At 34.1% G+C, this 16317-nt stretch overlaps 1 protein-coding gene across 1 annotated transcript in view; it reads right to left on the bottom strand.

The window, feature by feature from the left end:
* Window positions 1-403: 403 nt before the first annotated feature.
* The window catches only part of LOC115298732 (bile acid receptor-like), a 67556-nt gene continuing 51642 nt past the window's right edge, over window positions 404-16317 (bottom strand). The window contains exons 6-15 of the mRNA XM_029947804.1: window positions 11720-11831; window positions 8986-9348; window positions 7239-7379; window positions 5706-5845; window positions 5488-5592; window positions 5249-5348; window positions 4515-4637; window positions 3988-4113; window positions 3714-3827; window positions 404-1148 (exon numbers count right to left, since the gene is read on the bottom strand). Coding sequence (XP_029803664.1) covers window positions 901-1148; window positions 3714-3827; window positions 3988-4113; window positions 4515-4637; window positions 5249-5348; window positions 5488-5592; window positions 5706-5845; window positions 7239-7379; window positions 8986-9348; window positions 11720-11783 — 1524 coding nt within the window. The 5' untranslated portion in view covers window positions 11784-11831 and the 3' untranslated portion in view covers window positions 404-900. The remainder of the gene's footprint in view (window positions 1149-3713; window positions 3828-3987; window positions 4114-4514; window positions 4638-5248; window positions 5349-5487; window positions 5593-5705; window positions 5846-7238; window positions 7380-8985; window positions 9349-11719; window positions 11832-16317) is intronic.

Raw genomic sequence — 16317 nt, forward strand, 5'->3', positions numbered from 1 at the left:
GGCTCCTCATTCTTCTCCTCTCTTGTGGTGGCCGTGAACCACAGCTAGGCTATCCTGTACAATTCCTAAGCTATTGGCATAGAAGTAACATTGTTCCCCTAAAGCCTAGCATAGCCCTCCTTGGTGTAAGGGGAATTTCTTACCCTGTAAAGGGCATAGGGAAGGAGAGTTTACCCAATTTCTGCCAGTCTCCATGGTTAATTTGGTAAGGGTCTCTTTTAGGGTTTCTAATATCTGGCACTGCCTGGTTTACAAAAGTAAGAATGACAGCCAATTTGTTCAGGATCCTGGGCGTATAGGTGCAATACGCCTCCATGGTTCTTTCTACATTACTAACCTTAGCCAAATTAGTGGGCCATCTAGCGGCCAAAAAGATTTCTTTTTAAAAAACATTAAGAAAAGGTAAGAGTTGAACAAAGCTTTGTTCCCCTTTAATAATTCATAAAATGCCATAACAGGAATAAGTTTAAAATATTAGCTCTTTATCTATCAATCTGGCCTAATTAATGAAGTTCACAAACTGTCTTTATTCTTATTATAATTGTTTCCGCTAGATAGCCTTTGTCATGTCTATAAGTAATCTATGTATTTTCATTCAATTATCTACAAAAGGGAAACAAAGTTTCTTCAGGTAAGAACTCTAGCATTTTCCCTTTAGAAGGAACCATGCAAACAATAATTATTGCTTCTTTTGAGTCAAATCTTGAAAAGAATCCCGGCTGTCCCTGTAGTGGTGGTCGTAAGTTCCACAAATTTTGATGAGCACTAATAATGTCTATTTTATGGTGATATATTAGAAACCTAGCAATCCTGTTTATATTTTTCAAATCAGTCATCCTATAATGATAAACAATCTAGATTTAGAAAACTTTAAGACAAACCACAACAACATTTTAAAATTCAGCAGTGTGAAAGCAAATCCCATTTCTCCGAGAGTAAACTAGCCAATTTGGGGTCCTCTGCTTTCCAAGTGCTAAGTATTTCTGAGTAGTTGTGATTTAGTGTCCTCAGTTCAGTGAGCCTCCCTATGAGACGAGCAAAATGCTGTAGGTCTTCTGGATGATAAATTTTTGAATATTTGTACAAAATTTGTAAAACTGGTTCCTGTATATTTTCCACATACTGCTTATTTTTAAGGCATGGACGATCTGAAAAACATCAGCATGTACATCTTAATGAATACTGGAGAGTGGTAAAAGACAGCAAATTAATTTAAAACAATACAATTTGTACATAATAAAAATGGCAATTATTTACTGGACCCCTAATATATGCCAGATATTACACTAAGTAACTTATTTCATGCAATGTCTTATTTAGTCTTCAGAGTACACTATGAGGTAAATTCTATTGTTACCACTGTCTTTTAGACAAGCTTCTTAAGACATAGAGAAGTCAAATAGGAAGAGTCAGTAAGTGGTTATAATAATATAAAAGCAAGTCTCAAGCTTATTTGAAACTGAAAAAATATTAATTTTCTCAAGGTCAACAATAAGTAAAAGGTGAAGCTTCTTAAGTACCTAGTTATAAAAATAAGAACCAACCAAGAACTTCTTAATGATTAGGCAAAAATTATTTATCCAGGCATTGTGGTGGAGATACAGCAGTGAGCATAACACACAATTCCCTGCCCTCATTAAGCTTATATCCTGAGTTTGGGAGGAGTGGGCATGAAAAGAGACATATACACGTTTTAAATAAAAACATAATATGACAATGAGAAGTGTTACAGAGAAAAATAAACAGAGAAAGGGATAAGAATTTAGGGTTGGAGGCGCAGTAGCTATTTTTAAAAGAATAATCAGCGATAAGATGACATTTAACAGAGATCCAAGATGAAGGAGGGAGGCATGTAGCTATTCTGGGGAAATAGCTTTCCAAGCATATTTGTCAAGTACAGTACAACGTGTGGCAGGAGACTGCTTGATATTTTCAAGTAACAATATGTATCAAAAGTAATGTGAAAAAAATGTGGCTGTGGTGGGGTAACCAAAAGGGATAGTAGTAGGCAATAATGGGAAAAACTTGGCTTTAAGCTATGTAGAATAGGAAACCATGAAAGGGTTATGAGCAGAGAAATGAAATGACCTGGCTTATGTTTTAAAAGAATAACTCCAGCCTCTATATAGAGACTAGACCCTAGGAAAGCAAGGGCCAAAACAGGAAAGCAAAAACAAACAAACAAACAAACAAAAAACCCCACGAGTTGGAATTAGGGTGTCAGGAACAGAATAAGACATGGTTGAGTTCTGGATATATTTTGAGGCCAGAGCCAACAGGAGGTGTTGCCTTTTTGATATGGGTATAAGAAAAAGAAAGAAATGAAGAATGAATTCACAAATTTTGGCTTGTGCAACTTGAAGGATGGAGATGCCATATAGTAAAGATGGAGGAAGAATATAGGGGGATCTGGGAGAGATCAGGAGTTCACCTTAGGCTAGGTTAAATTTGATATGCTTTACTAGAAGTTGAAATCTTGAGTAGGCTATTTAGTGGAGTTTAGGGAAGCAGTCCAAGTTGGTATATAAATTTAGGAGTTGTTTGGGTTGCCTGGGTGGCTTAGTTGGTTGAGCATCCGACTCTTTATTTTCACTCAGGTTGTACTCCAAGGTCATGGAATTGAGCCCCACACATCAGGCTCCATTCTCAGTTCAGGCTCAGCAATGAGCCTGCATATGTTCTCCCTCCCCTGCTCACTCTCCCACATACACTCTCTCTTTCTCTCTCTCTCTCAGATAAAAATAAATTGGGGAGGGGCGCCTGGGGGGCTCAGTCAGTTAAGTGTCTGACTTCAGTTGAGGTTATGATCTCATGGTTCGTGGGTTCAAGCCCCGCATTAGGCTCTGTGCAGACTGCTAGCTCAGTGCCTGGAGCCTGCTTCAGATTCTGTGTCTCTTTCTCTCTCTGCCCCTCCCCTGTTCACGCTCTGTCTCTCTCGGTCTCTCAAATATGAATAAATGTAAAAATAAATGTTTTTAATTGGGGAATTGTTAACATGTAGATGGTGTTCAAAGCCATGAGATGGGATGAAATTTCAAAGGTTCAAGTGAATATATAAGAAAAAAGAACTGAGTCTTAGGGCACTCTTAGCATTTATCAGTGTGAGAGATGAAGAGGAATCAACAAAGGAGATAGGAAGAGCAGTCGCTGAGGAGGAAAATCAAGAGAGTGTGATGTCTTGGAAATTAAGTGTGGAAAAAAAGTTTTTCAAGAAGGAGGGAGTGACCAACAGAAGCCAAGTGATGAAAGTGTTCCAAGAGAGAAGGAATGATCTGCTCTGTCAGATGATGATGGGTCAAGTACAGTAAGGACTAAGAATTGACCACTGGAATCAGCAATGCCAGATTGCTGAAGATCTTGACAAGTTATGGCAGAGTGGAAAGAAGGGGAGAAAATCTGACTGCAGTGGGTTTGTGAGTAAATGAGTTGAGAGAAATAAAGGCAGGAGTACAGACAACTCAAAAAAGGTTTTTTTCTGTAAAATAGAACAGAGAAATGGGAGAACAGCTGACAGGAGATTATAGGTCAAAAAGGCATTTTTTAAGATGCAAGAAATTATAGCATGTTCATAAACTAAAGAGAATTCTCTCAATGAGAGATTTTGATGAAACAAAATTGTTACATTTGGCATCCATGAATAATGTAATAACCACAGGCATCATGATTTGATTGCCAAACTTAATCCAAATTTTTACTTTTGAATGGCTTTTTACCTGAAAAAAACACAGTTGTTGCTGCAAGCAGAGCATATTCAGTGTTAGTAACATTTAGCTCACTCATTCTTCTATAGAAGTAAAACAATGTGTTAATAAATTCTTCAGCAATACCTAAAAAGATTAATAGCAAATGTATTTTCGTCAGAACACTGTGCAGAATCAAACGTGTTGCCATTATCACTTTTTCTTAAAGCAGAATAATAAAATGAAACATTATATCTGATCAATTTTTCCCATCCAGTATACTATTGTGTATGGTATGTAATATTACCAGTCAGTGAAGTCGGAGGACAGTCTTCCTTACAAAAGGTTTTCATAGAATAAATAACACTTCCATTAACACTCTGATTGTGACAATTCAGTGAGTGATCTGAATGATGTGATATTCTCATAGTACCTAGTAACAGGGAATATAAAGTCTGATTTAAAAAAAGAAAAACTTTTCACAGATAATAAATCCATTATAATCTGTTAGGAAACATTCCCAACAAATGGTAGATTTATAATTTTTATTACTGAAACATGAAGTGAGATTAACAGTTTAGATTTTATATAAATTTTGGGTAGAAAACTCTCCAAAAAGATTTTTCCTATGATGCCGTATAGTAAAAAATGGTTTACTTTAAAAGAAAAGCAAAAGCTAGACCAATGAATTAGAAAAGCTATTATGAAATTCTTATTCCTAAACTAACTAGTAAAATAAAAATATAATCAGAAAAAATAACTCCATGTTATAATTTATTGCTGTATTTAATAGTAACTGTTAACATTAAGATTATGTTGGCTGGCCTTTTTTACTTTCAGAAGCTGATGAAAGACATTCTTTCAGACTATAGAGTTGGGCCCCATGAAGAAACATCACTTCAGTTTTTGATCCTTTGAGTAATGCAGTCTGGTCCTCAGTTGTCAAATTTTCAAATCCTTTAACAAAAGATCACATAATTGTTAGAAATCAATAACAAAAAGATACTTTTCAGGTATTAGATTTAGTATTTTTAATTATCCATTTAGTTATAATGTAAATCCTAAATGTTTCCTTAGAATAATCACAATTTGTAACTTCAAATCTAGATAGAATTCTTGATTCCACATGGTAATTTTTTGGAGCACTTTGATCAGAACTGGATAATAATACTTTCATATGCCAAGAACAAATTAAAAATAATCAGTTTAACCTCAAAGAATGTGTTTTCACAGTGAGTTATCTGTATATGTAGATAGGTAAGTTTTGGCCTACTTACCTACTTTTTTCATATTGTACCAGTAATTTTGTTTCATGCTTTATCTAAGGTTAAAAGATACACTCAATCGTATTATTTGTCTCGTGCTAAGTCCTTCAAGTCATTTGAATATTTTTAAATATTTAGATTTTCAACCACCTGATTGTTTAAAGCAGATAAAATGAACCATTTCCACCAGCTTTGCTGGAAAAGTAGAGGGTTTTGTCTTCCAAATGGTCCCCTTCCTTTAAAACAGGAAACTTCAGAAAAAAAGTATAAAAGTCATTTTTTTCCCAAAGGTGAAGTGATTACCTGGGAGTCCCTTAGTAAAATCCACTAACCCCTGTAGGTGTAGGACCACTGTCTCTGAGAGATGCAAAAAGCTCAGCTCAGGATTTGCATGCTTCTGCAACTAGCCAACAAAAAGAAATAAGGTTAATAGATTTTTTTCTTTAACTTTTAAAAGTTTAAATTTTAAACTTTCATGTGGACACTCTTATTTTCCAACATATTTAGTTATCAATTATTTCCTGCCAGTAATGAACACATACAAATATCTTTGTTTCCTCTAAAGGAATTGTATATTTTTGATGAGCAGCCACAATGTCCTTGATGAGCTGATGTTCCTCTTGAGTTAGTTCCATGCTCTCCTTAATCTATTAAAAAAAAAAAAAACATGGGGGAAGGGGGAGAACTATAATGAATTCTTATTAAACAAGACATCATGTCATCCTTAAAGAAATAAGAAATTTTTTAAGAAGAGTCTTGCCACTTTTCCAGAACTAGTGGTGGATGATACAGGCTTGTTGTCTGCTTCCTCTTCAACTTTGATGCTAGAGGACACCCTATTCTTCTGCTTAAAATTCTTTCGAAGTCTCTTTGATTTGCATTGGATTTCTGTGAGCAAACCTGTGATACAACAAAATTTATATATGTTTTAGGTATGGCAAATGCCACTCTAGGACTTGATGGAAATTGTCTTATACTGCATACACATATAATCATAGACTGTCTTTTCACAAAGAATCTTTCTTTTTTGTGGCAAGTATATACACAGCAATTAAATTTACTATGTTACTTTCTCCTTTTCCTTCCATCACTTCCTTCTACTTAAAAATGCATAGTCAGCCTAGACATAAATTAAAAATTAATTTTGCATCTCCAAACTACAAACCTAAACCTTTTTATGTTAGAGAAATATACACATTTGTTAGATCTTGAAAGCAACATAAAATATCAATTGGTATAGCAGTTGAACTACCTTATCTGTGAGCTTTTTTCTTTGATTTTCATATAGGTCAAGAGCATATTTTGTGATTTTTTTAAATGAGCTAAGTCAATTTTTTCCTAACAAGACAATGGTATTCTGTTATGGCAGCCTGAGCAGTCTCAGACAGGGACAAAGTAAAGGATTCAGGCTGGACAGGATAACCTTAAGATCTACTCCAACCATAGAATTTTAAATAGGAATCCTTTCGGTCAATAACTTTGAAGAGTTTGGATTTTATTATAATAGGCAGTATAATATAAACAGGATATTGCATTGGTATTTATTGAACAAGAGTGTAACTTAGTAAAAAATAGAATACTATAGCAGTTGAAGGTAGATTGAACTAAAAAGAAAAAATGAAGAAATACCAATAAGTGCAAGATAATAAAAGTTTGTGCAAGGCTATATTAGGCATGAGAAGAAAACATTAATAGCTTATTAATAAAAAAATTTTTGAAATCACCATGAGATTTTGAGCCCTGGGAAATAGGAGAAATTGAGGGAATAATGCCAAAATCTTAGTGCTACTCTGAAGATTAAATGACATCATGTAATTTATAAGCTAAAAACTCTGTGAACATATAGGAACCCAAAGAGCTTAGGTACTCTTCTGCCTGGTGAGTTAGGTTTTGACACCTACGGGCTGTTAGTAGGCTCTACTTCCCTACGTACCATGTAGGCTTATAAAGATGCAAGACCAAAGAAGGGGAACTAGTAATTTAAAACTCTGCTCTCTACAGATATACTGTATAACTTTCAGTTAAGTAATATGACAGTACAAGGATTTCCAGTTATGAAGAACATATGATTACTGGCAAAATTAGAGCAATATACTATAGAACAAGATTTATGGAAATAATTACCTAGATTGGTTACTGATCATCCTAATTTTTCAGTTGCTAGAGATATAGATTAAATCTAAACAAATATGTTAATGTTCAAAATGACAATTTGAGGAATGCATTAAGTTGTAAGATAAGAAAAGCTAAAATCCTCCTTAAAAAAAAAAAACCCCAAATCCACAATACTTACATTCTGCCAACATTCCTACTGCCTTACACTTTTTTAGTCTGCACTCTTGACATTTCCTACGCATGTACATGTCCATTTCACAATGCCCACCATTCTTGCAATGATATACTGCATTTTTGGTGATGCTACGTCGAAAAAAACCTAATGACAAGAAAAGCTACTTTTAAATTTTACAATTAGGTACTGTTAGCTGTGGTTTTTAGTAATATATACCTTCCTAGTAAGGTGATCAAAATAACTAAATTATTTCAATAAAATGTGGTTTTTCTATCCATAAGAAGGTTTGGTTTGATATACATTTATATTCCCTCATGATTTATATATTCTATTCCAAGAGTATTCCTTTCAATAATCACAACCAAAAATTAAACTAAATAGTTCCAACACATTATGATTCTATTTTATCTATTATATTATGGTTATGCTATACCATCTAAAGCATTTTTACAACTGTGTTTTACAGAATATCGGCATTCCATGAAGCATCTCTCTAGCTGCCTTTGAAAGAATGTGTGCTCATGTGAAACCTCTTTTCTTCTCACATTTCCACCTCAACCCATAAAGGAAGAGATACTCTTCAAAACTTAGTCCCCTGTCCTTCCTTCTTTAGCACTCCTACAGGTGAGAAAATATTGTTAGGTTATTTGGTCTGCAACATTGAGTAGGCTGTGTTTTTTGTGTATTTGTTTTGGTGGAGGTATCTATATTTTCTCTTTCATTTCCTAAATCCATGCATAGCAGTCCCCCTTCGCATTTCTGCTTTCATTTCCCATCCCTATGTGGTCACCCCTGCTTCTTCTTAATCTATTCCAAGCAGTAAAATTGATAAGCTATGTCAATGCCCCTCTGAGAGGCCTGCCATACCTTCCATCTGTAGACACACCTGAGAGTGGAAGTTTCATGATTTACATTCAACAAAGGGAGCAGAAAGCTCAGCTGAAGTTTTCAAGAACTATGCCTCATCCTAGTTTTAACTAGTTTTAACAGCAAGGCCCTGCATTTTAAGAGAAAGCAAATACTTTCCCAACTATTCTATTCATAAAGCTTGTATCTCATTTCCCACCGTCTTTATTTGGCTAGTCTTTGTGAGTGGTAAGTTGTGAGATTCTGACAGTTAATCTTCACCATGAACTTCTAGCAGATATGTTTACCTAGCGCTGCACCGGCCTAATCATTTCCAGGTGCTGGCTCAACATTGCATTTGTAAATAAAAATGGTGCCGAAGTGTTTCAAAACCTCAAAATTTCATCAAAAGCTATTTTGCTTTTTGAATATTTCATTGTCAATAATAATCTTCACTTGCAAACTTCCCATTTGTTTTCAAAAAAGCATTCCAAAAAAATAGGATCATAGAAGTCATTTAATTTCAAATTCCCTTCTAATGCATGAATTATACCAACCAAATGAGAAGGTGTAATAGTTACCATTTAGATGGTTTTAAAAATCATTTTCCATCCCAATGTCAGACTCATCTAGGAACACAGAAACCTCCTGTGATTATGTAAATATTGAAGTTTATATTTAAATGTATACGATTTCATCAAAAATGAAAACTAAATCAAAACTTTATTACATTCCCCTTTCATGTCTTTTATGCCACAGATTGATCACCTTTAAATATATAAATGGCTCTCCCTGGTTTGCTTTTTCATACTTTAAAAAGTAAGGGTATTCTTACAGGCTTAAAATGTCATGACTCTTCACTGTGAAACCTAGGACTTCAGTTTTGTTTTAACTTTATCCTTACCTTTGCAACCTTCACAAGTAAGTGCATTGTAATGATATCCTGATGCTTTGTCACCACACACTACACAGAGTTCTTCCTGTCTCTTAATTTGAATAGAAGAATGAGTTAGGCTGGACCCTTTTATTCCAGGGTATCCTTCTTCAGCATCATGGTCAACCACACAAGTGGGTTTATTTAAATCACAGGAAACAAGTCCACATTCTCCACCACTGAACTGTGGATCCAAGCTATAAGTGTTGAAATGACTTTGTAAAGATTGGGACTCCAAAGCTGTTGGAAACTGGACAGTAGAATACTGGCAAAAAGGCGATTCTTGAAAATCAGTGTCATACAGATGATAATTGATTTGCTGTGGCAGAATATCTAGTTGTTTTTAACAGAAAACAAGAACAAATGGTAAAATGTCAAAATTCCATAATTGTTTTCAAAGGTCAAAGAGTTTTATGCTCACAAAACAGGTCAACACGTCCACTCCATCCCAGGGACTTGCTGTCCAGCACAAGGAGTAGGCAGTGAACTATACTGCAATGCCTCGTAAATACTGCCATCTCGGTGGTATTCAGAGTTTGCCCAGGAGCTGGGAGAAAGGGCAATAGTTGCTAATGGCCTACAAACTAAATCTAGCCTCCATCTTAAATAGAAATGCATATTTCCCAGTGTTTGCAATGAAAAAAGGTTTTTCCCGTTTTTTGCATTTCCCTTATTGTGATACAAGCATTTGTCGTGCATTCAGGTTAACAAAGAGATGAACTAATAATTAGCCACCTCCCAAAAATATCAAACTGAAACACAATTTTACTAGTTACCTAGTTATCTCAAGCAAAAAAGAATTTTTTCTGGGGCTTTTCGGTGGCTCTGTCAGTGAAGTGTCCAGGCTTGACTCAGGTCATGATCTTGCAGTTCATGAGTTCAGTTCATGAGTTCAAGTCCCACGTTGGGCTCTATGCTGACAGTATGGAACCTGCTTGGGATTCTCTCTCCTTCTCTCTCTGCCCCTCCCTGACTCATGCTTTCTCTCTCTCTCTCTCAAAATAAACAAATAAATTAAAAAAATTTTTACTTGAACTCTCCATTTAATATACCTTAACACTCTCCTTTGCAAATTATAGGCCTGATTTAAATTATTAGTTTCTTTTGTGTTTTGTTGACCAACAATTCTCAGTAGCAACTATCTGGGGATAAATTCACCAGCCTCAAAGGGCTACTGTAAGGATAAATAAAATATGGTCTGCAAAGAAAATATAAAATATAAAACAATGCTTAACAAATATCACTATTACAATTATTAGAAGCTCCAAAATATCAACTTACAATTATTAGAAGCTCCCAAATATCAACTTAATCAAAATTGTTAACTCTGAATCCGGAAAATTGGCTCCAAATGGACCCAGGAGTACTGAGTCGCCCTGCTGTATGTCTGTAACTAGTAATATTTGTACTTTTCCTGATGCTGAGTCAATAGGTGATTAACCTTAAAATTCTACCACCAAGATCAGTAAACATAATTTTCATTAACTAACTCACATAAATCACTTGCAATCTTATAGCACTCTCTCTAATGCTAAGTGTTGAATAAATGCTAATGAGCACCTGATATAAATAGGTTACTAGTAAAACGATCACAACTTTTTTAAAAAAAAAATTTGTGGATTTTTTCTTCTGGGTTGAGTGTCAAAAGACTGTAGAATACTGGCTGGTGTTCCATTGTCATGGAAATCAGAGTTGAAACCCTAACCCTAACCTTAACCCTACAAGAAAACTGACTCTAAAGTAAATTTATATTATAGCCTTACTCATTTTGGAGAAAATTTATTTTAGGCTATCATATCCTGCATTCTGTTTCTGTTTCTTTCCCTTCAATAAAAATCTTATATCAAGATTAAACTTTCAAATGTATTGAATAGCACACTGAGCTACATCTACTAGAGTGCATGTGAACTGGCTTCAACTAACTCCTAAAACAACTTCTAATGTGCAGTTAATTCAAAATTTAAAAATTAAATACAATTTTATACTATCTTGCTTTTCCCTCCTTTTTTTTTTAAGTTTGTTTATTTGGGAGAGAGAGAGTGTGCTCACACAGGCACACAGAAAAGAGTCAGAGAGAGGGAGAGAGAATCCCAAGCAGGCTTCTAGCTCTCAGTGCAAAGCCCAACTCAGGGCTCCATCCTATGAACTGTGAGATCATAACCTGAGCCAAAGTCAAGAGTCTAATGTTCAACCAACTGAGCTACCCGGGCACCCTAGGCTTTTCCTTCTTTACATTTGATCCTGACTTACAATATTTTTGTATTACTAACTTTTTAAATTAATTATATTCTCTTAGAGGGAATGATTTTTTATTATGTTTTTTATTTTAATTCCTCTTGTTGAGAATAATTTTAAGTCTTTGGTTTACTCGTTTATTTCTTTTTTATTTTATTTTTAAAATTTTTAATATTTATTTATTTTTGAGAGACAGAAAGAGACAGTGTGATCAGGGGATGGGCAGAGAGAGAGAGGCAGACACAGAATCTGAAGCAGGCTCCAGGCTCTGAGTTGTCAGCACAGAGTCTGATGCGGGGCTCAAACCTATGAACTGTGAGATCATGACCTGAGCCAAAGTCAGATGCTTAACTGACTGAGCCACCCAGGCGCCCCTGTTTAATTCCTATTAAAAAACCGAGTTATTAACCAATATTTCACACAAAAAATGTTTTATTAAGTATTATACTGTAACTTTTTGTTTACATACCATAGTACGGCACTGGTTCAGTAAGACAGTACCCGTCAGGTGTAGTGACATAAGTATTTGTCATTCTCTGATCCAATTCTCACCTATTCATCAGTGAATGCTGAAATAGAACCTGAAGGAAACAAAACTTCTGTAGACTATTTGAAAGCATGATTATCAACTCAGCATGATTTCATAAAAGTACGATACTATTTTTGAAAAAAATAGCAGAATTTATACTAAAATTATACATTTATATTTATACTTTAATTGGAAAATATTGAGTTTTCAATTTCTAAACACGAAATTATTAATTCTTCAAATTTCTTTATATATATGTATATTTAAATTTTTTAATGTTCACTTTTGAGAGAGACAGACAGAGAAAGAGAATGTAAGTGGGGGAAGGGGCAGAGAAAGAGAAACAGGCTCCAGGCTCTGAGCTGTCAGTACAGAGCCTGATGTGGGGCTCAAACCCACAAACCGTGAGATCATGATCTGAGCCAAAGTCAGATGTTTGACTGAGCCATCCAGACGCCCCGAATTCTGCCAATTTCTTATTGCTCAGCTCTTTACAAATAACTCATTAAACCTTGGTAATAATCAATGTGGCTTTTTTTTATTTCAGTGTGGCTTTTAAACATGTGCCAGGTTTTGGTGTCAGGCTTCATACATTGCTCTCACCATTTATTTATGGGTCATTTATTAAACCTCCCTAAACCTTAGTTTCCTCATTTGTAGAAGAAAAATAATAAACCCTCCTGGCAAAATTATTGGGAGAGTTTAATTAATGTATGTAAAATCCAGCCCAGTTCTTGTCTTTAATAACTGATTCTCATAATCGCTATTCTAATAGTTTCAAGATCTCACTGTCTTAAATTTAGATGAACTAGGAAGAAAAATTAAACTTTTTCATGAAGGAAATTAAAGAGTGAAAAAAAATGCCTTTCGTAGATAGCACTTGTGTTTTTCTAAGTCCTCTATAAATATTTTTCATAGTCCTGTGATATGCTAAACATTAAAACATTAATTTTGGTTCTGCTTGACTAAAATTTTATTTTTTTATTTATGAAAAAAGTTTATGGATTACTGGGGAAAGTGTTTTATTTTTAATAGTAAAGCCTAAAAATCATAAGCTGTTATAAGAAAAATTATTCAAAATCTAAGGGCATCCTTTAATGAGGAAAAAAGTATTTATTTTTGTTATTTCCTAGAAAGGAACTCCAAAATTTTAATAAACTTAAACAGGAAATCACAGTTTAAGAGGTTGAAAAATATTGGAAGAAAATAAACCTCACTCTTGAGTCCATCGTATCTTACAGCTTTATCTTCTCTATTAGAAGATAAAGACTGTTTTCACCTTTAAAAAGAACCAGAAAAGAAGAAAATGAGTTTTAGATCATGCCAGAAAATTTATGTGACCCACTTCTGAGACAGTCTCTGAGATTGTATTGAAAAACATTTCACTTGGATTTATTACTCAGGTGAGGAGTTCGTGGCTAAGGTTTCTATGTCCATGAAAATGATTCAAATAGTAATATCTCTGAAAAGTGTCCCCTTTATCATCTAATAGGATGTATGTTCCTTTAAATGCATTTGAATCCCCAGTCTTCTGACAGCATAGCTCCAGTCCAATAGAATGAGCATCGTATGGAAGAGATGAAAAGCAGTACCCCCAAATAAGTGCAATCTTAGTATGAAGTTTTCCTTGAAAAGTCAGACTAAAATCAATATGATCCATCAGTATTCCTATATTACAAGAGGTCAATTGGCCTTCCTTATAAAAACAATTCTGAATGCCATCCATATAATTTGTGTGATACTTTTTAGCAATGATCCCGTTCAGTCCTTTCCAAACGTCTCTTTTGAGCCTCAATTAGATTTTATAAAATTATAAAGGAATTGGGAAAGTTGAAGTTGTTAATTACCCTTCTTTTAAAATTGCTGTATTTACCACGAGGCTTCACACAATATTGAATATCTGAAGAAGACTGAAAATTAAAAAGTATTTGTACACTACTTAGATACAGACTTTGCTGAGAGATTGAGAAATAATATAGAACAAATCCGAGGTAGCACACTAAAACAAAACTGGTAATATTCTGACGAAGACACACATAAGTATCCTTGAGTAAAGCAACTATCAGCATTCAAATCGCAAATAACAATGTTCTAAAACCCAATCCTTCCAATACTGGTAAATGAACACCCAAAAATATTATCTAAAGCAGACCTGTTTTTATCAGTTTAGGGACTAGTTATATTCCAGGGCATACATGGAACATAACATAAATAAGCCTTTGATTAAAACTATGCCTCTTAAAATATGAAATATTTCTCTCTTTAAATGCTCATAGTAATGTATTATTTTCTATATAAAATTTTTCACTAAGTTTTCTTCAGCCTTTTAGATGTTTACTAGAAGTATTTTAATATGTATACATAGTAAATGAGAACTTTCAGAAATACAGTGTTCATACAATTGGTTTAAGAACACTTAAGTAAATTATTAATAACATAGAGAGAGGTATGTAATCAAAGACTTCCTATCCTATTAAAGTTACAATAGGCTTGCGTGATTCTGTTTTGTTATCTTTCCCAGTAAATATTTATTTAAAAACAAAAATAACGTAGTTAAGAGAGAAGCTTTTATCAAGAGGATCAATTTGGCATGGGCAAAGTCTATATTTTTTTTCCTAGAACCAATATACATTTATTTAAAAATTGTATTTTCCACAGAAAATAACTGTTTTCCTGAAAAGATGCTTAACTGCAGAAATGAATTTGCATCTCCTCTGCCGTAACCATAAATCGTGCTTAGGAGCCTTCACATAGCTAGAACTTTAATAAGAAAAACATATTGACTCTGGAGAACTATAGCTACATGTTAAACACTTTAACAGTTTTTACATTTTCATTCTTGCAATATATGTCACTTGAATCATGAATAATGCATTGCATAAAACTGATATCACTGAAAAGTAGATGGCTTCACAAGAAAAACATTTTACTTTTCAAAGTAGCTGCTACTTAAAAAAAAAAGGAATGATAGTGCTATTTGATACATACTTATAAAAACGTTTTTCAGAACACAGCTTCTTTGACCCAAAATTCTCTGAGCTTATTGGAACCAAGAAAAATGAAGAGACTATACTTGAATAACAGCACAAATTAAGGCTTCTTGATTCCTTTACAAGAACCTGTCCTTCAGCCGTAGAATACTTGGAGAATTTTACACTGTGAAGTCGTCACATACAGTATTACTATGCAACTTTATTGAGATGTAATTTCCATAATAAAAATTTGTTCTTTTAAAATGTACAATTCATGGTTTTTAGAATATTCACAGTGTGCAACTATTACCACCATCTAATTGCAGAGCATTTTTATTACTGCAAAATGAAACCCCATACCCATAAAGAGTCACTCCTCATTCTCTCCTTCCCCCCAATCCTTAGCAACCACCAATCCACTTACTGTGTCTAGTATTTGCCTATTCTAGACCTTTCATATAAATGGAATCTTACAATTCGATATATAGTTTTAAGTGAAAAAAAATTAATGTCATGTGAAGTAATTTTCACAGCTTAAGAAAGAGAAAGCAGACTAAATGTTTAGAAAATGCATGAATTTAATAAATATGAATTTAATATATACTTCAGAAATGTGGAAATATCGTTTTTGTCTACTTCCATAATTAGTCTGGAAGAAATTTTATACATATCATCATGGCATTTTGAACAGAAGTAGTTTCCTGAATATATCCTTATCAGAATACATTTCAGGTTGCCTTGAATTTACATAGAACCTGTTGTTTCAAAATATAAAATGTATTTTAAGAATAAGTTCTTGATTAAAAACACATTTCATTTTTAAAATATGAGAGTAAATACCACCATGAATCAACTTTCATTATTACATCGAACGTCACCTGAAATCCAACTACGGTTCAAAATTGCCTTGTCATTCTTCAGAGAAAAACCAAATCACTGTATAAGCCACTTAAATTTCTTGTTTTCAAGGGGCAAATGCTTTTTATAGTTTGACTATCACAGTAACAACATTGGCTTATTCGCTTTGCAAAAATTAAACTAAGGATGCTGGAAACTAAAGAGTTCCAAAAACACCCTCAAAACCGTACAGTTTCATAATGGTTTAAATTGCCAACAAAATTAAGATTCATATGTAATCTAGACAGCATACAATTATAAAATTTTGTTTTTTGAAAGAAGACAAAATACTCACAGTTAAATGGTACTACTAGAGATTGTCCTTTTCCTCACAGAACGAGTATAGATAGATTTAACAAGGACGTCAACTTTGCAACTGGAGCAAACTGGACCTTCTCCCTATTTATCAAGGAGCAGAGAGGGGGGGCACTGTGCATACACTTAGGCTCCAGGCACTCTGCAGAGCGACGCTTCAGCTCTATCTCAGAGACAAACTTCCCACACAATCCTCTCTTAGGTCAAAACAAGGGCAGTTATTATTTGACATAAATCAAATAATAACCAGATCATCAGGGATAGAGGCCTTTGGGACCTTCAGGTCACACTCTCCCAGAGTTCCTTATTGTTTACTTAATAAATATTTTGTTTTCTTGATTAAATTTGACATTC

Source organism: Suricata suricatta, chromosome 8 (assembly GCF_006229205.1).
Source record: "Suricata suricatta isolate VVHF042 chromosome 8, meerkat_22Aug2017_6uvM2_HiC, whole genome shotgun sequence".
Taxonomy (NCBI): domain Eukaryota; kingdom Metazoa; phylum Chordata; class Mammalia; order Carnivora; family Herpestidae; genus Suricata; species Suricata suricatta.